The sequence below is a fragment of the Pipistrellus hanaki genome (assembly GCF_964339955.1).
Source record: "Pipistrellus hanaki genome assembly, chromosome: 3".
Taxonomy (NCBI): domain Eukaryota; kingdom Metazoa; phylum Chordata; class Mammalia; order Chiroptera; family Vespertilionidae; genus Pipistrellus; species Pipistrellus hanaki.
In genome coordinates, this window is record NC_140505.1 from 7,166,038 (window position 1) to 7,193,365 (window position 27,328).

Genomic DNA, 27,328 nt, shown 5'->3' on the forward strand with positions numbered 1-27,328 from the left:
GTTGACTCCTGGCTTTCTAGAGTTTCTGGGTTACTTTGCACAATTCTGGTTCCTGGGCCCGTGCCGGTTTCTGGGATGAGACTACCACACGATACAGGGGGCGGCACTGCCTCTGGTGTATACATTCGCTCAGCAGCAGGTCCATGTAGAGCAACCCGGTCTGCTAACCATTACTGTCTGCGTGCAGGAGAAGGAGAAACAGCCCTGGATTCTTGGCCTGCGGAGGCTCAGCGAGGACCTGACTCGGCATTTATAAACACGGCTATACTTGGGGATGTGCTGGGCCAGGCTGGGAAATAGGAAGTAGACCTGCACCTTCTTTGTAAAGTTCTAACTGGCCAAATAAGAGCACAGCTGTACGCAGAAACTGTATTTTATCTCCGGCTTTATGGATTGAAAGCTAGCATTGAGAATGGTATATGTGTTAACGGATGCATGTCTAGACGTGCTCATGAGTCAGCAATATATAAATAATATTAAATTTTAATATTACTCCATTTTCACCATCTACCACATCTCAGTTTTTTTTTTCCTTTTAGAAAGGAACAAGCAAGACCTTGGTATTTAAGAAAATTACATCTTATGGGTTAAAAACAAAAGGTCAGGCTTTGAGTGTTCATTTCTATATATCATTTGTGGACTTTGAAACACACCCCGCGTCTCAGATAAAAATTTTCTGAGAGAATCTATAACTATATAGAACTAGGGATCTCTGAATTTGTGTATATATTGTGCCTCGTGGATCAATTAAACAGAACCAATGACAGCATACCTGTCTGACACGATATCCCCACATTATTAGGAAAAAATTCTTAAGCGTAACCATTCTGAGTCAGAAGTCTTGAAAGGGAAACCATCAACAAAACACTGTCGCCAGAAACATGTAGTCATCCTAAGATTAAGAATGTTAGTCATGATCCCTGAACCGTTTCTGTCCCTTAAACATGACAATCACCAGTCCCGACATAGACTTTTAGGACTTTAAAATTAGTCACATCCAGTGTTCTCAGAATCTCACGAGTATAAAACCCATGGCCCCTGCTATCCAGATTTACTTATTTGGCTTCCAATTCTAGTACTGATGCTTGGAATAATTTTCAACTCTTCTCTCTGTACACAGAACTCGCAATCCCCATATAATACATACAGATTCAAGGAGAGAGGAAAACCCCCACGTGAGGTCTCTTGCCCAGCCAAAGGGTTTCCGATCGGACCACTGCTTTTTTCCGATCCCTCTCCCCTTCTTCTCCTCTCCCCTCTATTGTCTCCGCATCCTCTCGCCCCCAGGGCTGCATTCCCCGAAACCAGTTCCTGGCCACATCCCGGCCAGGTATTTGGGTGCTGCGGACACATGTAGGCAGCCTGAGCTCCCCTCTCTCGAACCGCGCCCCCCCCCCCCCCCCCCCCCACATCACCTGCAAACGCGCTGCCGTCCTCATCCTGGAGGCTCCCGAGTCCTCCGGGCCGGCCGGTAGCACAGACCTGGTCTTCAGGGGACTGGCTCAGCCAGCGGCTGCCTGCCGGCTCTCGGAGCCGCTGCTACTGCTGAGCTTTGCCAGAAGGGGCTGCCCCACGCACTGAGCAATGCCCTGGCAGCGTTTAGAGACTAAAAAAAAAAACCTCCAGACACTCTCACTCAGCATCCCCGAGAGCTCCCGGCAGGCCCAGCGGAAGAGGGAGCACTCTCCAATATGTATTCTCCTGCTTGCTTCTCTCCGTGACATTCGCTCCCTTCACTCCAACCACCTCGCCTCCCAGCCCCCAGCCCCCAGCTCCCGGGGTGGCTCACACACCTCCCTTTCAAGGAACGAACCGCTGGGTTGTCTGCTAGGCACGTGGGAATTCAACGCAGCCAAGAAGCCACGTTTCCCTTCCCTTTCCTGCCCATCGCCCTGACACTCCCCGGTAGGAGGTAAAACAGGCTTTTGTCTTTTGACAAAATGGCAAGTTTCATGATTTTTCACTCAAACGGAGACACAGATTGTGTGATCAGCTCCCGTGGACAGTCCTCTCCCTGCCACACACAGGGTAACACGCATGAGAACGGCAGTGCTGATGAGCTCAGACAAGGGGTGCCCAGAGCCGCCGGTCCGGCCTACCGTTCTGATGGCCGTGGGGATGCCAGACTCGTCCACCGGCCCGATCCCCGGGTAGTGCGGGGCTTTGATGACCGTCACCCTCTTCTCCTCCTCCGAGGACCTGTACAGCGGGATGGAGCTGCCCACCGTGCCGTCCAGAGACTGCGCGTGCTGGGCATACGCCTCTGTGGAATCTGGGGAGAGAAGGGGGCGACATATAATGCCCCATACACTAATGGTGCCTTTAGCACAGTGATGCCAAACGTGGCACAGTCTCTATTCCCATCACTACCTCTCTGAACCCAGTTACCTTACATGTGAGCCTCTGGTTGTTAATAGCGAGGTGCATATGGGACACACCTATAACAAGAGCCTCCCGTTTTATGAAGCAGGTGAGGAGAACAGCAGCCTTGGTGAGGGACCCTGTGACCTGTGGCAGCCACTGTACCAAAGCACTGTGCCCGCACTGCCTCTTTGCATTTCCCCAGGAATCCGGGGGTGGGGAGTGGGAGGGTAGGAGCTGGCCAAGTCGAGTTCCAACTCATAGTGAACATTACTGCTCCTTTTGTGAAACTGCTCGCTATTTAAAAGCACTGAGATGTGCTCTTGGGACAAAAGATATGACTGTGGAGTCTTCAAGAGTGGTTTCATAAAAATAAAGTGAAGACGAAAATCACATGGAAACAACTTCGTATCCAAACATATACTTGGCGTATAGGTAAATACTAAATGACTTTGAATTATTAGTATTCATTTTTATTAAGTAGCCAAGATGGCCATAATGTCTTTGCTTTTAGTTTAAAGGAACAAAAACCATGACTTCTGGCCCCTGGAGGATACAAATTGCCCTAAGCATATACATCAGATGGGACTTATCCTGTCCCTATCTGCAAGCCATGGTTATTAACTTTTGCTGTACTTTCACAAGAAAGGAGGGGACTTAATGTACTATATGTTCCACTTACTCTTAGTTCAGAGATATTTGTGAAAATCAACATTATTACCATTCATCTGGTGCAACTGATAATACAATTTCCTCTTTTTCTTTCTTTTTTTTTTTATTGCGCCTCCCCCCCTTTTAATAATAAATTTCAAAATTTTGGAGACCAAGAATGATTCTGTGTCACAGTTGGACAGATCTGTCACTCAGAAAGGTCTCTTTTATATGGATAACCTAATGTTTTAGGTTAGCAATAATATACTTACTGTGCGTTGGTAGAAAACTTATATAAATCTTCATAAATAAGACTTAAAAATTTAACTCATCATTATAAGGATAAGAAGATATCAACTAAAATCCATTGTAATATTTATAACTGCTATTCCTATTAGGACTATTTTCTATTTAATTTGCAACAGAAAAGCATTTTCAATCTATAAAAGTCATGTTTTCCAGCCATCTCCAAAGTAAGACACAATGTGATATTTGACTCAGATTTCCCATTTAATTTTAAAAAGGACTTGACTGGGCAGCCATGACCTAGTATTTCTTAAACTTTTTGAGCACATAATATATGCAAAATTCCAGCCTAGGCAAACAGTATTAACTCTGTCTTCATTTATGGTTCATGATATTTTATGGACTTATATAATACAAGTTGACCTTTTATTTTATTATGCTCTTATATGCTCCACTAACTCTCATTTTTGCAGTTTTTGTCCTAAACTAAATATCAAATTTCTCTAGGGCAGGATGGGTTTGTACATTCCCCTCAGACCCTATCTCAGCGTTGGCCAACTGGAATTAGTTCAATGTTTATATAGAGAATTTCTTTCCATGTTTATAGTTTATATGTAAAATCTACCCAATGGTACGCTCTGATATAAAACCTTGTCTACATTTCAAGTATTTGTATGTGTTGTTTGTTGAGGTGAAGGGAGAAAAATCATATTCATTAAGGCAAGCAATGGGGGTGAAAGCGTCAGACTTTGACAATAATTATTTGGGAAAATATTACGGCTAGAATCATTTGCAGAGTTTTACTGCAGATGTGTCATAATGCATAGCTCTGTAAAAAAAAAAAAAATCTAGATATAATGGGCTCCTACTGTAATACTAGACCAGTGACTAATTAAGGGCAACATTCTGGCACAAGGGCGTTCTGCTTTCTTATACTCTAAAAGGCCATCGTTGTAAGAGTCACCAATCATTCCAGGAGCAGCATTAGAAAAGGCACAAGCATCATTAGACTTTCCTTAGATGAGTCTCCCTGCTTCCTGTGAGCTATCGAGGTTGTGTGGACACAGAAGCTGAGTCCACGGTGCACGTGGCGAATGTTCTTGGGTAAACGAAGGCACTGTGTCCTTTCTGTACACAACAGTGCTGGGGAAATAAGGGTGCTGCTGCCACCCAGGAGGAGATGGGAGTTAGAGCCCTCTGCTCCACTTCCTTGCTCCCTGTAGTTGGTTGGTGGCCAGAGGGTGGGCCCCTCCTACTTTGCTGAGAGCTGGGCTGCGATCACGTGGTCCTCTGCCTTCCTCTCTGCTTCCGGCTGCCCTGGAGGCCTGGTTCAGCGTCTTGACACCTTTGTCAGCTTCGCTTCATATGACGCTCTGACTCAGTCTGGGTTGGTTTTATTTTTTGGTAGCATTCTCCGTTATGTGTTTACATTCCCGCAAACTAGGAAAATGGATGACCTTATCTTCTAAGCTGTGGTAATATATTTTGCCACATAAACATGCTTCCATTGATAGAGAGCAGTTTCTTCTCCAGCAACCTTCAAGAAGTTCTTAAGCCCCGTGAAATTATGCGCTGGAAAGTTTTTTTTTTTTTTTTTTTTTTTTTTAATAAATGTTCAAGTGTTCATTTTGTATCTGGAGGAAAGCTCTCTCTTTCGCTAATTCTTAATTCCCAAAAGGCTAAGAGCTACGTCTTGATGAAATCCTGGCCCCATCCTTCAAAGGGACTCCCATCCCTGACGGATGGTCTTCTGGCCTCAGTTGGCGTAGTTTACCGCTTGGGGAGGCAGTAGATCAGCGTGTACTATGGTGTGAGGCAGCCTGTTACCGTCAGTCCGCTTTAACCATGAACCAGGCCTTCTTTACAGACACCAAAAGAACTTTCTACAATGACAGTTTTCCCATGAAAGAACGGCGCCTTCACGCGGATGGCATTGACCATTTATGGAAATGCACCCCGGGAATGTTCACCTGGGGATGTGCGCTCTCCCCTCCCTCACAGCCCAGCTTTTTCTTTCTGGCCCCCCACACCCCAAATATCGAATCGGCTTCCCCCAAGGAAGGCACAGAGGCAGTCGCTGCCTTGGAACGGCTGGGTGCCTGCTTCTGCCGAGGCCGAGTTCACGCGATCCCTAGTGCCTCCCAGGACAGGGTCTCTAATCGTAAACTGATGGACATGTCTGCCTCCTTTCTAAAAGCTGCTCCGATGCTTTGTGTTTTTCTCATGTGGTTTGCGCTCATGCTTGTGAAATTGTCATGAAAATCACGATGATCCAGCGACTTACCCAGTGACCGGCCGTGCGGCATGATGATGCTGGAGTTGAGGGAGCCGGGCAGGGAGTAGGCCGAGGGGGAGAAGGGCCGCTGGTAGTAGCTCATGGGACTCACAGCACCTCCCGAGTTCCCGTTCACTGTGATCTGGCTCTGAGGAAAGGGCGGAGATCCCGTTAAAGCATCGCTCCTTTGTGACAACGAGAGACCTCATTCAAATGCCAGGCATCAGCTGTCCAGTTTATTTACTCTGGACACTGATGTCTAGAGAGGCAGGGGACACATTTTCAGTGTCTTCTCACTCTTCCTTTATTTCTGAAGTCACTCTCCTATCTGCCAGAGGGCACCGGGGGTGGTTAGAACGCAGCTGACAGGTGGGCATGCCGCTCTGCTGGCAGAGATGCCAAAGGCACCAGTAGGAGTCAGTATAACGTAAGCCTGGAGGGCAAGTTTGCTCTTATTGTGGAGTTAAATGGTCAGAGCACGTCACACTGCTCTGCATGGAGATCTGAAGTGAATGCTCTTTGACATGACGAAAGGGGTTGGTTCTCAGACTTAGTCAGGGATACCCTCCAAGGAACCAGTGTTTCCAGGGCAAAATGATTATTAATATAAAGGACACAATTGTTTGGATTTATGCATCATAAGTCAATCTATTCCAGAAGAATCAAACACCTGGTAAAAGACATGCTATCTGCTGGCTTCTCCCTCCTCCGTTCTAAGTTAGCACTTTATGGGCCTCTGCTTGGTTTTCTTAATAAATTATTGTTTTGATTGCTTTATACCTGAGTATTTTAATCCCAAAGATATTTCAAGCTTCTTGTCGGAAGTGGTCATACACATGCTTCTTTTAAACATGTCTTTTCTAACATGCATCCTGATGCTAAGGGCATAGGAGATAGTCAACAGGGACGTATTCTAATTAAATTAAATCAGCTGAGTTCACAGAGGTGGAGCTCGACGCTATGAAACATGCCTCTGACCGCACACACTGGGGAGGTTACATATGCATGCCAACGATACAGAACATTGGTAAGAGCATGGAGTTAAAATGGCCTTACAGCCGAGCATGCCAAACACACATATGCACATACATACACAGAATTTGTGAACTTTTTCTACTTAGTTTAACGCAAAATAAATAATTCTACAGGCCTGACACACAGATGCAGTTAGTTGCTTATTTTCATGATTTTTCTACTTGAAAGCAGATGTTTTCAAATGACCTAGAACAGACCTAATTTCAGGACTTGATAGCACTGCCACATCTGCCCAAACGTCAAACATGTCCTTACAGAAGGTGCTTTCCTAAGCTGTTGTGGAAATCACCCTCACATCCTCAGTGCCTGTGTCTTGAGGATCTTCTATCTGAAGGGCAGTGGGCGTGCAAGTAAGTGCGAGGCACTGGCTTCAGAGGCATCCCAGAGCTTCAAGGTTTTTTTTTTAACCTTGGATGAATTATTTGAGAATATTTTTCCTCCCTGCCCAAATCAAGTTTGGTTGATCTTTGTAAATATAACTTTAAAACTGTTGTTATAATCCGTGTTAAAAACAGAAACATTTTTATTTAAAACTGTCATGGTACTATGTTACTAAACTTAAAAAAAAAAGTCACCCTAAATCCTATTTTGTCTATGACAGTGCTTATTTAAAACTTCATTACAAAATCAATTTTTCAAAAAAAAATATTCCTATTTTTTTGCCTAAAATTATATGCCTTTCAAGTTGAAGTCATTATCCACACATTATATGCAACTGAAAATCTGTGTCATAAAATTTTAAAGCACTTTAACCATTCATAAATCATTTAGTAGAGAATACTTGTCACATAGACATTGAAATGATAGAATATACCTGGGAAATATGTATTGCTCTAAATGGAAGATAAATTACTGATATGTGAAACAACATAAATATTCATAAAATTCTATTCTTGGAATGGCTCAGGAAAAAAAATTCCAAAAATATGACAGGGCCCAATCTCTGCAGGGTAGGTGAGGATCGCTGACATCATTCAGTCCTGAAAGGCAGTTGGGGTGGAGGAGATGAAGGTGTTAGTGGGGGGGGAGCCAGAGGCATTAGCACAATGTAGTCAGTAACCGTGAAGGCGAGAAAGAAGGACATACACTACTCACATGAATCTCCCAGTTAAACCGTTATCTGCCATGATCTAATACCGGGTTAACGTTTCTGGAAAATGATAGTTTCTCTATAATCCAGTCACCATAGTATTGTATGTGTGCCTATCTACATCTCTGAGATGACTTCTTCTTAAGGCAAATCACTGTCTAACTCATTCACTAGAGCAACCCGTGTGAACCAGAAGCACTCTAACATGAATGAAGGGAGTGTAACTGATGGTTCGGCCCACAGTAGGTTCCTGAGAATGGAAACATACTGTCATGGATTTCCTGGTAGACTACTTAGAATCAGTTTACCCGTAATCAACACCTGTGGGAATAAAATGCTCAGCAGCAAAAGGAGATGGCAGACAAGAACTCAGCCCTCTGGCCTTTGGAGACCTGTTTGAAGATGACGGGGCCAGAGGGAGGAAGCAGAGTTCCATGCCTGGCAGCGGGGCCACTGAGGAGAAGACGCCTGTGGGTGTGAGAGTCAGCTGTCTGGGGCTCCTCTGGGATGGCTAGGAGCACTCGCTCCATTGGGAGGAGTCTCTGGTGGGAGTCCATGGTGCTGCCTGGGGAAGGTGGTCAGGAGCAAAGCAAGGAGAGGCGTTTATGTCAACAGAAGTCCGTGCAGGTGTGAAGGCCCCAAGTCAGCAAGTGGAGGCAGGGCACGGGGTGCTGGCCTGAGGCCTGGCTTTGGTCTGAGTATTTCGGATAAAAGGTGGCACGGCCAAAACCGGTTTGGCTTAGTGGTAGAGTGTCAGTCTGCGGACTGAAAGGTCCCAGGTTCGATTCCGGTCAAGGGCATGTACCTTGGTTGTGGGCACATCCCCGGTAGGGGGTGTGCAAGAGGCAGCTGGTCGATGTTTCTCTCTCATCGACGTTTCTAGCTCTCTATCTCTCTCCCTTCCTCTCTGTGAAAAATCAATAAAATATATTAAAAAAAAAAAAAAAAAGGCGGCATGGAAGGGGTGATGGGGAGAGCCTGTGGTGTGGTAGGTCTGTGTGTCTGTGAAGCATTTACCTCCAGCACACTGGCAGTTAAGTTCTGGTTTCCAAGCTGAGTTTCAGGAAGAAACAATAAGAGGAGATATAAATGATCCAATTAAGAAAACACCTATTTGTAACGTGGAGAGAAGGCAAATCGTGGGTTTTATTTGCAAGCACTTGAAGGAAATGCATTCAGAGGATTAGGTGTCCACCACTCAGCAGAGAGAAAGCATGAGAGCACGAGGAAAGTGATTTTTGGAGGCAAGACCAGGTCTCTCACAGCCCTGCATGGTCTTTTTGGGTGGGAGCTTGAGAGGGTCGGCATAGTGGAATTTTTTCCTCGAACGTTTTAGGTTTTGTACTTGTGACAATAAAATGCCATCATCTCGTCTATTGATCAAAAGAATTACTTTTCCCTTCACTAGAGAAATCTTTGTATCATACCTACTGCCCCCAGCCCCATCCTGGGAAATGTCCCCCAAATATAAATCAGTTTGTTTACTATTTTATGATTGAAGATATACGTAAGGACTGATCAAACTAAAAAAACAATTAAAGGGAAAGGGAATTTTGTCTACTTTTCCACTCACTGAATCTCTTTCCTGATTTCATTAGGAAATACTAAAAGAATTAAACATTGAAATGTCCTACCATGCAAACAGTGGTAGCCAGGTGTGACCGTGACATGAAAGAGAAAACCAGCCACTGATGATGGTTAGAATAGAGCCTAGTTCGTTAGAAGAACTACTGTTGGTTTACCTACCAAGACATAATAGGTAAAGGAGAAAGAAACTGGAGAAAGAAAAAGTTTAATTTCCAAAAAGGCTATGACTCAGGAGGTTCGACATAGTGGAGAGTTTTGTTAAAGGAAGGGTGGGGTGGGCACATTAAAGGTCTGGAGCTCTTTGGCCACAAATATGTAATCCTATATAATAAAAGACTAATATGCAAATAGACTGAACGGTGGAACTACTGAACAACCGGTCACTATGACATGTGCTGACCACCAGGGGGTGCACACAGAACATGGTGGGCATCAGCGAAGGTGGGATGGTGGAGCAGGTGAGTGGGGGGCGCCAGACCAAGGCAGGGTGCCGGTCGCTGTTATTGGGGCGAGCCTCTGGTGGTTACTGAAAATTCTTTGCTTCTGCATGCTGTAGGCCTGCCCAGCGCTCGCAGCTGCTGCCAGCACTATCTCTATTTGCAGCCGCAGCCGGTGCTGGAGCTGCTGCTCACACCCGCTGCCAGCACCTGGCACTGGTCCCAGTCGTCCCGAGGGCTTCTCCACCTTCCCCTGCTCCTGAGGGGCGAATGGGGCAGCAGCTGTTGCTTGCACCCACTGCTGGTAGTGGCCCCAATCGCTCTGCACTGTCAGTGGGTGTGAGCAGGGGCCAGTGCTGTCGGCATATGGGAGCAGCGGTGGTGGGAGTGGGGCTGTTGGCAGACAGGGATCAGGGGCCGCGGTGGAAGGGCCAGGTGGGGGCACAGAGGATGAGCTAAGACCTGCCCCTGTGCCCACAGCAGCCTCGCGGTCCACAGTGCCTTTCAAGGTGCATGACTTTGTTCACTGGGCCCCTAGTATAATGACAAGCATCAACCTTAACATGAGTGAATGAAACTCTGAAGGTATAAAGACACTTTCTCTCTCTTCCCCCCAACACATATACCTTCAGAATAGAGGGTTTTATTGTTGTTGTTTGGTGTGGTGCCAGTGGTAAGGTAAATAGCCAAAAGTACTACAGAATATTAATACAATTAAAAGGAGAAATTTAATGACGTCAATCTCATGGATTCATGCACAGGGCTACTATATACATATAAAAGCCTAAGCAACTGGCCGACAGGCCTACTGGCTGACAGGCCTACTGGCTGACTGTCCAGTAGCTATGATGCACACTGACCATCAGGGGGCAGACACTCAGTGCAGGAGAGAAAACCACAAGCATGGAATCATGGAACAGACTGATGAATCTCAGAGGGAAGAGGGGAGAGAGGAGGGTGGGAAGACATTAACCAAAGATCTTATACGCATAGTAGAGGCCCAGTGCACAGATTCATGCACCGGTGTGGTCCTTCGGCCTGGCGTGCGGGGATCAGGCTGAAATTGGCTCTCCGATATTCCCCAACGGGTCCCAGATTGCAAGAGGGTGCAGGCCAGGCAGCGGGATCCCACCAGTGCACGGGGCCTTGAGTAATATTATAATACAATAATATTTTCAAAATCTGTATTTTCTTGATCTCATTTTCAATTGAGAGAATAGCCATAGTTGATAATTTCACCATAACCGGTGATGATGTTACATAATTTTTAACTAGTTTAAAATGAAGTAAACAATAATAAATTTAATTTTGGTATAAATAAAATGTTTAAACTTAAAATAATGTTCAGTTTTAATGCACTTAATTTTCTACTTTTCAATATTTTTAAAACTACTGAAATGTTCTAGAAAAAAATTAACAATACCTAAAAACATATATATGGGGACATGTTTTTCTTTCTGTCTCTGGTTCCAATTGGCTTACCATGCCACTGTGCTCTGTAGTCTTAACACTCCCCTTCTAACCTCTGTAATGGCTGAGCTTCTAGGTCTCACTTCTCAAGGAACACACAGAATACGTTAAACACCCAGAAAAGGGAATCGATGGATTTTGTTCTCCTTTTCAATGCAGTTGACAGTAATGAACTTAAGAAAATACCTAGCCCAGCCATGGTGGCTCAGTGGTTAAGTGTCAATCAATGAACCAGGAGGTCACAGTTCGATTCCCTGTAAGGACAAATGCCCGGGTTTTAGACTTGATCCCTAGTTTGGGTTGTGCAGGTGGAAGGCGATCAATGCTTCACTCTCATCATTGATGTTTCTATCTCGTCTCCTTTTCTCTCTTGAAATCAATAAAAATGAATTTCAAAAAAGAAAATACCTAGGGAGGAGTCCTATAAAAATCTTTATACTAAGAAATTATTTGTATTGTATTAGTTGTCACAATGGTATTTGCCTTATTTTTTCTCTTCACCTGTTAGATATAGGTACTAACCTTTTTACAAACTTAAGGATCTTATACTGACTTTACTACCAGGATAATTAGAGTTGACAGTTGAAGACAAATTAAATAATAAAAATTGCTGGTGCCTTGTGAGGGGTACTTATAATGATAGAATTATCTATATCATTGTTAAGATTTAAAGTTTCCATGGTAATTTAAAAATAAATGATTTACGCATTTTTGTGAAAGAAAATCTTTCCCTCCTACCCATCTTCTTCTGTGATAATGGACATCCTCTCTGACAGCCTTCTCCGGGGACAAGAAAGAAACATCCAGCAGACACTTGTGTACTTAGACTGCTCTATTTCACCGGCCACAGCTATTGGTCAGGAGGGGGAATAAATGAACTAACCTGGGCCAGGGAGGCACTGCCTCCTTCTTGGGACTGAATTACACTGAGTGGCCAGATTATGATGATCTCTGAACACATAATAGTATGGCCACTCAGTATATATATTAGAGGCCTGGTGCATGAATTCGTGCATGGGTGGGATCTGGCCAGTCTGGCTAGTGGGAGGGGACATGGGTGGTTGGCCGGCCTGCCTGCGGGTCGAACTCCTGGTGAAAGGACAATTTGGATATTATCTTTTATTATATAGGATATACACTGAGTGGCCAGATTATTATGCGTTCAGAGACCATCATAATCTGGCCACTCTGTATATATACTGAATGCCCCAGTTGGGGAGTTTTGTGCCCCAGAACCGTAGATGCAAGTTGACACAGAGCATGTTCATGGACATTCAGAGGCAACTTGAAGTAATAGGAGAGCAGAGGCTGAGAGATGAGAACGAGGTCAACTCAGAAAGAGGAGAGACAATGGGAACTACGTGGCATGTCGGGTGGAGAGAGAGTAGCTAATGTTCTCCAGTTCCCCTAAGACCTGGCGGTACCACCTGCCTTTCATGATTCAAGACTGCACTATAACCTCATAATAAAAAATGTTTTTACAGAAGTCTTAATAGCCTTATAGTTTCTGCCCAAGACCTGGGTGACAAGTGGCCTAAAATGGTCAAACAGATTTGGACACATTGAGGGGGTGTGGCATCTAAATCAGGGGAGGAAATAGTTAAGAGATTTTGTGCATGTGAATCAAGAAAAATTTGGTGCTAAAAGATCTGGCACGAAACACGTTTCTTTAACACTTAAAAGTATTTGGAGTGCCCTAGCCAGTTTGGCTCAGTGGATAAAGCATTGGCCTGTGGCCTGAAGGGTCCCAGGTTTGATTCCAGCCAAGGACACATGCCCTGGTTGCAGGCTCGATCCCTAGTGGGGGGGAGGGGGGCAGGAGCAGCCGATCAATGATTTCCTCTCATCATTGATGTTTCTCTCTCCCTCCCATTTCTTCTGTAAAATCGATAAAAATATATAAAAAAAAGAAACCTAGAAATGTATTAATGGATTGCATAGGGTTATAAAAGGGGGATGGTTTCTTTCTCCTTTCCCTTCCTGATTGGACACTACCAAAGCAGTAGGTTAGGCAAGCAGCACAGCGCCAAGGGGTTAGGGTCTCTGCAGGACACCTGTCAGAACAGATTGGAAAGTGTAATGGATCACCCGGCAGTCTGAGGACTGAGCGGTCGCAGCCACTGCAGGTTTTTGTCTCTCTTGCTGAAGAGGTATCTTTGTAGTCTCTGGAGAAAGCTCAGGTAGCTGTTTGTGGCTTTCGGGATCCTGTCCTGACAGGGGAGCTATCTGAATGGAGAGAGATGCTGTGTGTTTCTCGGGCACTGGGTTAGGGGGCGGTGAGCAGGGCCTTTTGAGGAATGATGGGAGGTCGGCAGATTTGGAAAACGGTGGCGTATTGAAGGGGATGCTATTTCCTGGATCCTGGTTATGGATCAGTTTCAGTGTAGAAATTTTCCGCGTTTGAGAATCCTGCATGTAGTCCTCTTGTAGGAATGGGGCACTACTGGTGTCAGCATTGGGTGGGGAACCTTTGCCGGGAGCTGCTGGGAGCAGGTTAGTGATTTTCTGTGTGTACGACACAGTCGTGTTAGATTCTTCAGAATACACGATTGTCTGGCCTGGCTCGTCTTCATCAGAGAGCACAGCTCCCGGAAGAAGTGTTTTATTGGTCAAGTACTCTGAACAGGAAGGGGCGTGTGTGTTAGGTACTCGTGGGTCTAAAAGGTCACTCTTGGTGTGACTGGTGGTCAAGGAGCCACCAAAGCTCTCTTTTCTGAGTGGCGGGAGGGGTGCCTGGATTGCCAAAAGCATCCGGAGAAAGAAATGATGTTGAAAGAAAAACAGAGAGAAAGTCAAAGTTAGTCATGAAGGAAACCAGTGTTAACGCCATCCTTAAAGAGGCTAAAGCAATGTCATACCCTCTCATTATGGTATACATTTTGTTTGCTAGATTGATCAATTTTATTCCATCAAGAATGCGTTTTACTTTATTATCAAAAGCTGCCTTCGAGGGGAAAATAGTCTTTATTCGGAATACATTATAAAGTTTGTCTCCATCTACATCCTGGGAAATTACCTTAAAAGTGAACACCTGTTCTCTTGCATATTTTCAGGCTTTGAAGCACACACACACACACACACACACACACACACTTTAGTTACATTGTTTTGATAATTCTTCTTATGCTGAAGCACAATTTTGCTTATATCTCCAACACAGAATTCCTTCCTATAATGAACAGTTGCATGACTCATATTTATAAGTGTATAATGATTGCTGATCTCATTACTTTGAAGTCTAAATCATCAGCTGATAACGTTTTTGTAATTCAGAAAAGAACCTAAACATCATGTTAGAAACTGAGCTGCTTTTATCAGCCTAATGAACAAATGAAAAAAAGAACCTGTGTTGAACTTAAGACTTGCTTACCATATTGTCTATACAAGTCTGACCAGCAGTACGAATAGGAGAGCAAAAACATATTAAAAATAAAACATGTACCAAAATATGCACCTATGACTAGAAAAGAGATGCTAATGTAGAGGGCTAACAGCCTTGCCTTCAAATCACACAACAGACAAGAGTACGCGGGAGTACCTGAGTGGGCGACCTTTTGTCTTGTAGGTTTGGTCGGACACTTCTAAAGCCTTTTGCTGCAAGAGAGGAATACGTAGCATCTCCGTTCAGTGTGTCTTGATTTTGGTCATTGTAAGATCTCCAAGCTTTTATTAAGGGAACACAAATTGGATACAAACATATCTGCATTCACTTTTAACGTTTTTTGAAATAAAAATAAATGTGAAGTTTTCTTTAGAAATTTAATTTAATTAGATATGCATAACTGTGCATGCAAGTTAACTTTACTGTGAGGTTCCCAATGTGGTTATGAATATGTTAAAAAACAAACAAAAAAAAACCAACACACAACTCACAAAGCCCTAGCCGGTGTGGCTTAGTGGGTTGAGTGTCTTCCAGTGCACCAAGAGGTCATTGGTTCGAATGCCAGGTCAGGGCACATTCCTGGGTTGTGTGCTTAATCCCCAGGAGAAGGTGTTCAGGAGGCAGCCAATCGATGATGTTTTTGTCTTTCTCTCTCATTCCCTCTCTCTTTACCCACCTCTATAAAATCTATTAAAAACCCCACACATTTAAAAAGAAAAGAAAAAACAAAATAAAACAGCAAATGGAATGCTTATCCAGAAGAGCTTTTCTGTACCTGAGTCTGGTGACTGAGAATCACGCCCTAAAAAAAAAAAAAAGAAATGTTCAAATTACTATGAGGGTAAAGGAAAGGAACAATCAAGTAAGATCGTTTGCCAAAGAACTACATGCATCTGAGGGGGGCAACATTATCTCAGTTCTAAAATTCTGGGTACATAAAATACACCAATGAGAAGTTTGTACATTAATTTCTTACTTCAATTAGAATATAATTCATTATATAACCATAATTTATAATTAACGCATATATAAAACACTGATTCCTCCCCCCTACCCCGTGTTATGGCAACCAGTAATTTTATCGTATTATTGCCCATGCAGAATGTATGAATATCTAAATATCAATTTAAAGCATCAAAAGGTATCTGGCTTGTATACAATGAGTGTTTCTCCAGCATTACATCAAACCTCTGGATCCTTAGCTTTTGATGCCCTGGTATTTCCATATTCAACTCCTGTATGAGATAGCAATAATTTTTTTCTTTGTAATTTGACTTTTTTTTTTTAATTTGTAGAAAGTACAAATGTGTCTATCATATTATGTGATACTTCAAATCATCCTCTAGACTTTGAATTTTCTTCTTATTGCCACTTAAAGTCACATTCTATTCAAATATGAAAGACCTGTTACAGTATAGTTCATTGTGTTGCAGTAAGCTGTGGAAAACAAAATTCAGCACTAAGAAATTTCTTTGGATGATGCAGGAAGGAAGTGGCTCAACGACATATTTACTATTAATTTTACTGGACTCACACATTCAAGAATCTTCTATAACTTATGAACATTGGAGATAATTGGTTGGCATTGCTCGGTTCTATTATGTCACTTGGCCAACTTCCCCTGGAATCAGAAAGCCTTAACTTTGAGAAGGCATTCGGAGTCATCCAGCTTCACCTCTGTCCTGGCCCTGGATCCCTTCTACATGTCCCCCGAGGCCATTATTAAGTTGCTGTTATTTCAATGCCTAGTAGAACATGAATGTTATGTGCAATAAAGACTCTTTCTTTTCTTTTTAATGCTTAAGGAATGGCTATTTTGAAATCTAAACATATGAATTAGGAATGATAAAAATTAGCTGAGAAATGCAAGAGTTAGAGTTTAGATAAAATATCGAATGTAGATTCTTTCCAAATCAAAGAAAGAGAAATAAATGAGCTAGCACAGAGTATGTTAGAATGACTCCAGCTCCAATGCGGTAGAGCAGACTAACAAATCTTCATTTTTTAAAAGAGGATATTTGCTAATTTAGTATGGATTGTAACTCCAGTAAATTCCAAATCAGGGTGATAAACGGGGACCGTGCAGTGAAAATAACTTTGAGGAGTTACATATGAAATGCTTACTAGACTATCTCCAGGATTTGATGGGAGCAGAAATGATTGTACTTCTTAATCACTTAAATGATAATGAGGACTCCATAAAGAAAACAGTGTAACACACAGAGCAGCAATTAGAATTCTGCAGTGGGCAGTCAGGGGGAGAGATTTAATAACCACCTGCTTACCACACACTGTTGGTGGATACAGAACAAGTTTTGGGACATGAAGAAATGGCAATGAAAAGACAAGCAGTATGGATAGTAATTATTATTATTATCTGTATTACAGTTATATGCTTGAGAATAGGGATTTCACTTTACTCTGGCTTGATAGAACTGGGTTTTTATAAAGAAGGGTGTGTGGGTATGTATTGGGGATGGAGGGTATAGGAGCCTGATACTTGGAGATGCAAGAGGGATAGGCGTGGTTGAGGAAGAGGAGGGCATATTGAGAAGATTTGAAGGATACTTTGAAATAAACTTCCTCTGACTGATGGTTTGTAGAGGGTCAGTTCTTTTTCTTACTGGTGACCACATTAGAGATTATGGAACCGTGAGTGGGATAGACTGTAAGTGTGAGAATCAGAGAAGAGTCATTATAAGCTGAATCCAGGGGCTTTCCCCCCTCTCCTCCCAATAATGAGCCCAGGGGTTTCCAAATGAAATTATACCTGTGCTATGGGAAATATGAGCTATTGGTCAGCTGAAAAAAATCCTGCTCAACATAGGAGACATTAATGTGTAGAATTATGATAAAGGACAAAGAATAAAAATGGCCAAGGAGCCGAAGCTGGTTTGGCTCAGTGGTAGAGCGTCGGTCTGCGGAATGAAAAGTCCCAGGTTCGATTCCGGTCAAGGGCATGTACCTTGGTTGCGGGCACATCCCCAGTAGGGGGTGTGCAGGAGGCAGCTGGTCGATGTTTCTCTCTCATCAACGTTTCTAGCTCTCTATCTCTCTCCCTTTCTGTTAAAAATCAATAATATATATATATATATATAAAAAGGCCAAGGATTAAAACTTCAGGATGAACCGTATTTTAATAAAGTTTATGTTAATGATGGAAGTCCACACCTAAGAGGGTGGTCTCTTAAGAATACTCAAGTTGCCAGGACCGGTTTAGCTCAATGGATAGAGCGTCAGCTTGGGGACTGAAGGGACCCGGGTTTGATTCCGGTCAAGGGCATGTACCTTGGTTGCGGGCATATCCCCGGTAGGGGGTGTGCAAGAGGCAACTGATCGATGACTCTCTCTCATCGATGTTTCTAGCTCTCTATCTCTCTCCCTTCCTCTCTGTACAAAATCAATAAAATATATTAAAAAAAAAAGAATACTCAAGTATATAACGCTGCAGTTCATTTAAAATAAACCCAATTATAATATTTAAAGCACCCCATCCTGATTTTCTATTTTATTGTAGTTCTCTAGGGGCACTGAAAGATAAATAGCTCCCACATGGATACTGTTGACCTCAGTCCTGCTTTTATTTCGTTCCTGCCAGGAAAGGGTAGGAAAGGGAGGACGAGCGTGGCTGGAAGCAGGTGACAGAAAGCATGAAAGCATCCTGGGTCCATGTCAAGTAAAGAGAATATATATTAAAACAAAACAAAACAAAACAAAACAACAGCTCTTGAGCTATATTATGCTAAGCAAAATGAGCCATTCAGAGAAAGACAAGTATCACATAATGTCCCTCATATGTGGAACCTAATGAACAAAATAAACCGATAAAAAGGATCCAGAGACATGGAAGCATGTAACAGACTGATGGATCTTAGAGGGAAGGGAATGGGGGCAGGAAGAGAATAACCAAAGAACTTATATGCATATATGTATAACCCATGGACTCAGACAATAGTGAGGTGAAGGCCTGGGGAGGGGGTGGGAGTAGGGTCAGTGGGAGAAAACAGGAACATCTGCAATACTTACAACAATAAAGGTAAATTTTAAAAAACTACTGAGCTGGTAAATGACTTGACAGATGCATGGGGAAGATGGTTTTGTCCAACATCTTCAATATTATTTATGATCATTCATTGTAAAAAACAGAGCCAGAATTCTAGGGATCAGAGTTCTAAATTTCTAGGTTTCTTTAGTAGATGGTCACTGTGTCTCTGAAATTTAAGAATGAGTGACTGGGTCAGATGTGAATAGTGTCTTTGAGAATGAAGAGCCATGACCCCTCTCACTGGTACCATGAGCACTCCCTGTGCCCGGCAGAGGGAGGTGAGGACACTGTCACAGAGGTTGTCCATGCTCATTGCAGGGTCGGTGTCAGGGTTTGGACTCCATGCCCTCAGAGGTCCTTTCCAACTTTATGATTCCAACGTTTAAATTCCTTTTAACTGACGTGGTATATTAGATATAATAAACTCAATTTTTCTTGAAAATTAGGATGATTTTAAATCTTATAGCTCCTTCCGTTAGAGGGCTCAATTACTTTGCAAGAATTAATTTAAACCCATTAGTTAAATTCAAGCTAACTAATTGAATGCCTACAGTGCCTCTAAGTATTGGGATAAGACTTTTTATTTATTTTCTTCATTTAACCTCATTTAATTTTGACAAATCTTTGGGAGTCTAGGAAATGATTAAGTTTTCAGAGAAGTAGGGAAACAACAAATTCCTCTCCTCCTCCTCCTCCTCCTTCTCCTCCTCCTCCTCCTTCTCCTCCTCCTCCTCCTCCTCCAGGACAATGTGAGTTACAGACATGAATTTTCCCAGGGTGTAAGACACGCAGGTGCTGTTCCTGGGGCAGTGGTCACCACTGCATTTCATCCTCTGCAGTGTAACCTGAGACTGCCAGGTGGTTTGGCAAAATAAAGTGAACTTTGAAAGGCTTATCGTGTCTCTCTCTATATTTTTAACTAAACTGAGATGGTACTACATACATTGCAATGAAACTTACATTTTAAAAAATGTAATATATTGTGGAACCACCTGGCCTGCTATTGAAACTTGGACACTGAAATCCATGTGTGGATTGGAGGTGGAGGGAAGGAGGGGGTTTCTCCAGATGGAAGCTTGTTTTTCCTCAACAACGTGGGAGAGCTCAGGACCAAGGACATTCTGAGCATTTAATCAATGTCTACGTGTGTGTGTGTGTTCAAGACATTGGTGTGCATAGTGAGAATGAAAATGATTCAAGCACTCTCCGTCCCTTTCCCACTTCTGCCCCCAAACTCTGCAAATAGAAATAAAAAACAAAGAAACCTCTCTCTTCCCCCGCAAGGAACCAGCCAAGAATCAAACCTGTGGGTCAGCAAGAGGTGCAGGTCTGTTTCTGGGTCTGGAGTCCCAGGGGCTGTCAGGCTCATGTGAGCTGCCAGAGCCACGCCCCCTCTCAAAGCAGACTGTGCCTACCAGCTTAGGTAAGTCCCTACAGACATTTGTTAGAGATACCCACCTTGTGTCTGCTGGCACCTCACGCTCCCGATTACCTTCGAGAGTACACGTATACCTGTGGCTGCACCCAGGTATACGCGGTGCTAATCTTAATTGCACCAAGGTGTTTAAAAATACCTTGAGAAGGATCTTTGCTTAATGGATTAAAGGAAGGTTTAAGATCTCTTTCAAAACAAATGATCATCCTGTTTGCAACCTTTGGCGAAGAAGTGAATTAATAAATATTCAGTTTCCTACAAACCCCCTCTCTCTAACCCCTGTGTCCCCGCCCCTCAATAGTTTTTACCTTAAAAACAAACAAACCACAAAAGCAACTAAGAGTTCTCTTGATGAAATATTGTTACTTTAGTTCATAAGAGACAAAAGCTTAAATAGTTATTGACACTTGCAGTTACTCAACACATTTTTGGCAAGTCGCTGTTGTTTTCAATTAGATTTTTAAAATGTTTTCTACAAGGTCTCAGTTTCCTTTGGCTTTTTAAATTTTATTTTTAGAACAAAACAGTCAGGAGGGATAGGAGCTATTCTTGAGACAAGAAATGTAAGAACTTGTGGGGCATTCACAGGGTATTTACAGTCACTTTCTTCATCCAAACAAGGTCATTCTGGAAAGAGAGAAAGGTCAGACAAAGCCATTCAAGTGTGGCACTGTGGCAGTTAGTGATATTATACCTGCAGCCAATAGGTTTGGAGAACTCTGAACTCTCTTCACAGATGTTAATGTAACAGACATGGCGGCACGTTTGCGAGCACACCCACCGCTATCTGGAAGCAAAAAAATGACATAGCAGAAGCCACAGCAAAGGAAAAGCACATGCAATCTCATGCATTTTAAGTGGAATGTGCCAGACATCCATGGGAAAGATGAACAGTCAGCATTAGTAACCAGGGAATCCATATGCAAATTTACAACCACCCCAAACTCAAAACAAAATAAAATAAAATAAAATAAAATAAAATAGCAGGTGTTTGTTTTAGTAATAGATGCCAATGCTTTAATTTAAAAAAGTTTTTTTTTAAAAAAGGATTTACTTAACATTTTATGGGTTTTCTTTAACGAAAACATAAAAGTATAAAACTCAACTTTGTTTATACCATTTGCATTCAACTGTTAAACTTTTAAGCAATGTACTAGCTTTTAGAGTTAAGAGTGAGCTCTTTTTCAGGGTTAAGAGCCATAATATAATGTACTTTTGTAGCCATCATCAGGCTTACTGTGTTTTAGCTGTTATGAATCCTGAAGATGGTTTTAAGCACCTCTTGAAGTAAATGCTGTTAACAGACATAGCCATGATATAGTTGATATACAGAATTCTTAAAGAGAAATATAGCATTATGGAAATTCTATGTCTTCCCATAGTTACTATAAGTAATGGAAATAATTAGCCTAGTTGAAATCAAGACAATATTGACACATACAGTATTGAAATGACCATGCTAAAAAAATTAACTTGTTTTTATACTTTTGAACATGTATATAATGATCTACCTATTTATACTTATGCAAATATCAACATGAAGTAAAGTAAGTGAAAAGGTACCAACTATTATAATGTGATATAAGTTTCGAGTACAAGACTTCTAAAATTGAAAGGTTAATGTTCTATTTATGAACAGATTCCAATTCCATTCCCACATTCCTTTGTACATGGAATGTGCAATAAATAGTTTTTCTCATTCCCCTGAAACCAGAATAACCTAAGTTTAATTCTTTTTGAAAGTTATTACAAGAGACAAATAATGTAACCACCAATATGATAACATAAATCATTACAGATTGCCACATGCTCTTCTCATTTTTTTCTTTTTCTTTATTTTTTTATACATTTTTTAATTTTTCAGTTACAGTTAACACACAATATTATACTAGTTTCAGGTGTACAATGTAATGATTAGACAGTTATACTTTTTGTTTATTTCTTAGGAAAAGTATCCACTTTGTTTTCTGAACATGAAGGAACTTAAGAATGCTTGGAAGCATGATCTGAACTAATTTTTGGTAAAATCACAAGTAGTAAGGTCAATAGACCTTAAAATTGGTGGAATTGTCCTCATATCAAAATACAGTTTCTTAACTATGTTTAAAAAAACAGTTTCCTAATGCTTGTAATAATGAAAATAGAAAAATGAAACAACTTAAAGTCAAATAAATCAAAGACTAAAATTCAAAGGCCCAACATAGAAAGACACAAATGGTGGAAGCATACAGCTAACGAGAGGCACCAATGGGATATAGCAAACTCTGCAAACTGAAAATAGCTGTGAGGGATGAGAGTTTCTGATAAATGGAGGGAATGTTTTTGAGTATGTGGTTGTAGCAGCTCCGATGGTCTAACAGGGTTGTGTAGTCAAGGGTGTTGAAAGTATGAACTGATGGCTCTTGAAGAGATTTTATTTTCTAGTTCTAGCAATTCTGAACATCTGAAGACAAGCAGTGAGAAAGACAAAAAGGGGGGATTTCAGAATGAGAAGATTCAAGGTCATTGGTTAAACCTATGGTTTCCAAACTGTGTTGAGGTGCCCCAGCTACCTCAGTTGATTCATGAGGGTTTTGAGGGATATTTTACATTTTTTAGGAAAACTCAGTAATATCTATTAGATACTGCATGAACTACTAGCTTGAGTTAGTTTCCAGTTTCACCATAATAAACTTGTGTTCTCTTCCTTTAGATGATATTATTGTATATCTTTGAAAAGTTGGGTTTTTGGTGATGGCTATGACAAAAAAGCAAGAACAAAATAAAATGATTTTTTTTCTTCAATTTAAGTGTATTTTTTTTTCAAATTGCTTCTGAGTTGACAGAAAATGAGTACTTATGAAGTTGTTTGCCCTAAATAGTTAATAAGTGGAACTGTTGGGTATTCTTTTGGCCTGAGAGTGTGGGAACCTCTGGGTTAAATGACAGCTATATTCTAAGGAACTCTAAGACCTAGGTGAAATAAGTGAAGAATCTGTCTTTATTAACAGTTTAATAAGGAGCTTAATTAGAAAAGTTTAGGCATTTGTGAAATTGCTGGGACAGAGAAATCTATTCTATCCCATTTCTACTTACTCGTGTGCTAATACTTCCTGTGATTTCTTAAGGATATTTTTAAGATCTCAGAATGAGGATCTGTCTTGCATATTTCAGGGCATTCTGAAGAACCCTAGTGCCACTCTCACCTTCACCCTCGGAATGACCTGCGTGGCGACAGTCATGAGTGACTTGCGCCTCTTCCTCTCAGAGACATGATTCTTGGGAGCTGTTTCCGTGGCTGAAAACACTCGCATGGGGAAAGCACAAACAGAATTACTTCCTGTCTTTCTCTCTTCACTTTCTTCCAGAGCTAAGATTTGCCTTAGAAAATAATGGCTCACAGATTCTTAGAGTGGAAAGTTAGCATGTTTTGTACATATTTCTATGCCTTAGCTTGTTCAGAGACTTTAGTGTAAAAAATGAACACATCTCCTCTGGCACACTTACTACATATTTGACTAAGACAAAGAGCTGCTTTGCTTGAAAACAATATATATTTTTTTAACTTCAGTGAATGACACATAGGTATTTAAGTAGTAATATATGGCTTTAGTGATTGGTAGGTAGATAATGAAGACTAATTTGATTTGTTAGATATTTTAGTACTAATTTTTACCAGTTCTTCATTTTGTAGATCTAGATAGCAACAATGCTTTCTTTACCTTCCTACAGCAATATTTACACATATATTAAAAAGTGGCATGTTTTTTAAATAGCACTATGGTCATAGTTTGGAATTTTAAATAAAGGGTTTGTCACTTCTTATCAATTTTGTGTGCTTAAGTTTGAATATCATATTTTACATGCATATGTACATATAGGTTCACTGATATAACTGTGCAAATTATCATTCTACATGGAGCCAAGCACAATCCTTTTACATGAGAGGATGTTAGAGGGTTATAGTCATGCTGCTATAGCAGAAATATGGCTCAAGTATCCTAATGACCTAAACAAATATACAAATGTCTATTTGCCTATTTTTCCCATTACAGTTGGATTCTATGCATAGGAGGACTAATTATTAGATGTATTTTACATGAATATGATAGCTTCAGCATAACCACATATTATACATCTGTCATGAAAGGATTACAATAAATAGGAAGTCAGCATTCCACAAGGTGAAGGGTTTTGGGAAGTTATGTCCTAAGTCAACTTATGTCTGTGAGAAGATGTCTCAGAACGATTATGGAAATCAATGTCTTCCCAGTTATTATTAGTTGTGGAAATATAACTTCCTTTTGCTGGACTGACTGCAGTGTCACAACACAACTTATCCTAGTTCAGCTACGAGCTGTCTATTCTATTTGCTTTCTTCAATCTCCTTTACCTAATACTAGTTTTTCTTCTATTTCCCATGTCTAATTCCCACACTTCCCATTGTCCAAAAGCCTTTACTTGGTTCATCTCCAGGGTTAGAATTTCTCTGGGTTTCTACGTCTTCCTTGTATATTTTGACTGTCTCCAGTATCTCCATTTTGCCTGTTGCTCTACATATCTGTGAGTTGACTATATTCACAGGGGCCAGCTGACCTCAAGTGTAGAGGTCAGTTAGGGCAGGTTTCTGCTAAGGGGCAGCCACAGCATCACGGGGAATGGGTCATGTGTCTACACTTAATCTAGGGCTTAGAGACCGGTTCTCACCAGTGATTGCTAATCCTCCACTGATAACAAGAGACAGCAAACTTCCCAGTGATTGCTTGAAGACAGGAAACAGTATTTTTTAAACACAAGTTACAAAATTTCAGTGAGAAAGTTGTTTTCCAGAATTACTTACTATCAAATTTAAGAATTTCAGGGGAGAAAAGGTGAAACTGTATGCTAAAACATTTCTACTATGGAAAAAATTCATGTCATAGCATGTATCACAAAGACTTACAATTAATCTGTATACAATAACAGAGTTCAGAAGCATTCATGTTGTTACACTAATTGGAGATACTGTTCTCATATCTAAAAATCTAATGCTTATGACTTTAGGTGTACTGTGTGTATAGATTAATTAAGCTGATTTCATAGGAAACTTTGGCAATGTCTGCTGACTGTCAACATAAAGGGTTTATAGAATGGGAAACTTTAAATATTTTCTGCTAGAGCAACCTGCCTTTGAATTTAGCCTATTCTAAGAAGGAAAATAAATGCATACATGCAAAAGACATTCCACCTCTTCCTAGGGTACATAGGAGTTAATTTCAAGACAAAATTTACAGAAAAAAATTGAGTAAGAGTAGATAAAACCAAAAATTTTACTTTTGATTGTTGTAACACTAGAACACAAAGACAAAGACATTAAGTAATGAATGTGTACATTATCCATCTAATCAGAAACTCAGGATCACATTTGAATCAGCAGAGTGCTAACCTAATGATTTAGGGCCAAGATGATGTTTAGAGAGCAGGGCTGAAAAGGTTAAAACTAACAGAGACCGCATACCTGTATTCATTGTGACCTTGGAGGGTTTGTTATTAAAGTCTTCAGTTTCCCTGTAGAAAAAAAAAAAATGATGTTTTAATTTATTCACCAGTGCATGGAACAAAATACCATAACGTGCAATTGGTTTTGTCTTTGGAGTACATATGAGTTAATATTTCATTATCATTAGTCTTATTTAAATCAGGGCTTAATAAGGTGGGCAGAATTTATAATTCTATTGAAGTTAAATTTCAATTATTATTAGTCCTATGCTCATAATTATAAACTTAAGTTTTTACTTTACGGTGACCAGTAGTGGATGAAAATGAAAAAAAAAGTTCTCATTTTAAAAAATTCAATTTCTCTCATAAGCATCTATATATATAAAAGCCTAAGCAACCATTGGCTGGTTGCTATGATGCACACTGACCTCCAGAGGGCAGATGCTCAACACACAAGATCAGTCTCCCTCCTGTCTAGATCAGGCCTGTGGGGATTGGGCCCAAACTAGATTTCCGACATTCCCCAAGGGGTCCTGGATTGTGAGAAGGCATAGGCCAAGCTGAGGGACCCCACTGGTGCACGAATACATGCATCAGGCCTCCAGTTTATAACTAAAAGGTTTTGCTTTTTAAGCCTGAAGAGATCATTAGTTATAAAGTGCCATCTTTCAGAATTTTAAAATATACCCAGGAACTTTGAAATCTAACATATATTATTCAATTTGTTATATTTTATTTATTACTGGACCAATTTATTACCAGGGAATACTGAATATATATTTTGAACAAATAGCCAAGGAAGATGAGATTCATCAGTCTATTTTTAAGATGCAGGAAATAAATGTTTACTACAAAACCCATTTCTGTGTCAGTATCAGACACTCTAGCTTTTCCCAGTGAAGTGTTTGATGGATAACAATTGAGATGAAGTCATTAAAAATGGTTGTGGCCTGGCTGGTCTGGCTCAGTAGTTAAGTGTCGACCTATGAACCAGGTTGTGGGCTTGAACCCCAGAAGCGGGTGTGGAGGAGGCAGCTGATCAATGATTTTCTCTCTCTCTTCCTCTCTGAAATCAATAAAAAATATACATTTTAATGAAGTGTTTGCAGAACAATGGTTATTGTAGAAAAACATTTTTTAGAGTTGAGTATTATTTTATGACGCATGAGATGACTTAGTTCTTTCCCTGTCATATCATCTTAGCCCGTTTTTAGCATTTCTAATTTATCCACACCCTAAGACCAAAAAGGAAGAACTTGCTGTCATAGGAAGCAAACCTTACAAGAGCAAGAGCTCTCTGGAGATGTTGGATCCCAGCCACCCTCCCTTTGCTAATGGCTAGCTCCTACTGTTGGATGGACATGAACTTCCCAACACCACTCACTGAGTTGCCATGTACATTAGCACTCTAACATCTGATAGTTTATAAATTTATTTATACTTTGTGGATGAGTGGGGATAATGTTGAAATGAAATCATCTGCCACGATTTGTCAAAAAACTTTTGATAAGTATGTTTTTCTTCAATCCGCAAAGGGCACCAGATGAGCTTCTTTGGCTTCCTGGTCTGTCTGCCTGGTCCTTGCCCTCTCCACCTTTCAGAACATGTCTCCTGTCCTCATGTGCTCTGCTCCCTTCATCACCTATCATTTTCCTCCACTGTGGCCATTGCGGTTCACCTCTGTGAGAAAGCTTAGTTTTGTTCATTACTACTGTGAAATTCTAATAAAATTAAAATGCAAGCACCAGCTAAATGTAATACATCTATTTCCTCTCCCAGGGTGGGAAAAGAAATGGTGAAATAAAATAGCGTGAAAATAGTAACAATTAGGGACCTTTTTCTAGTCAGATTTCCAAT

At 41.2% G+C, this 27,328-nt stretch overlaps 1 protein-coding gene across 12 annotated transcripts in view; it reads right to left on the reverse strand.

Moving 5' to 3' along the window:
* The window catches only part of SORBS2 (sorbin and SH3 domain containing 2), a 190,578-nt gene that overhangs the window by 60,621 nt on the left and 102,629 nt on the right, over positions 1-27,328 (reverse strand). For 3 of the 12 annotated variants that reach the window (XM_084877699.1, XM_084877695.1, XM_084877698.1), the window contains exons 1-6: positions 25,491-25,540; positions 20,709-20,801; positions 15,310-15,336; positions 14,691-14,815; positions 5,543-5,681; positions 2,100-2,272 (exon numbers count right to left, since the gene is read on the reverse strand). In XM_084877699.1, the coding sequence (XP_084733825.1) occupies positions 2,100-2,272; positions 5,543-5,681; positions 14,691-14,815; positions 15,310-15,336; positions 20,709-20,801; positions 25,491-25,500 (567 nt within the window). In that variant the 5' untranslated portion in view covers positions 25,501-25,540. Of the gene's footprint in view, positions 1-2,099; positions 2,273-5,542; positions 5,682-14,690; positions 14,816-15,309; positions 15,337-20,708; positions 20,802-25,490; positions 25,541-27,328 lie in introns of those variants that run through there. The other 9 variants (XM_084877702.1, XM_084877706.1, XM_084877697.1 and 6 more) reach the window with 7 other exon arrangements.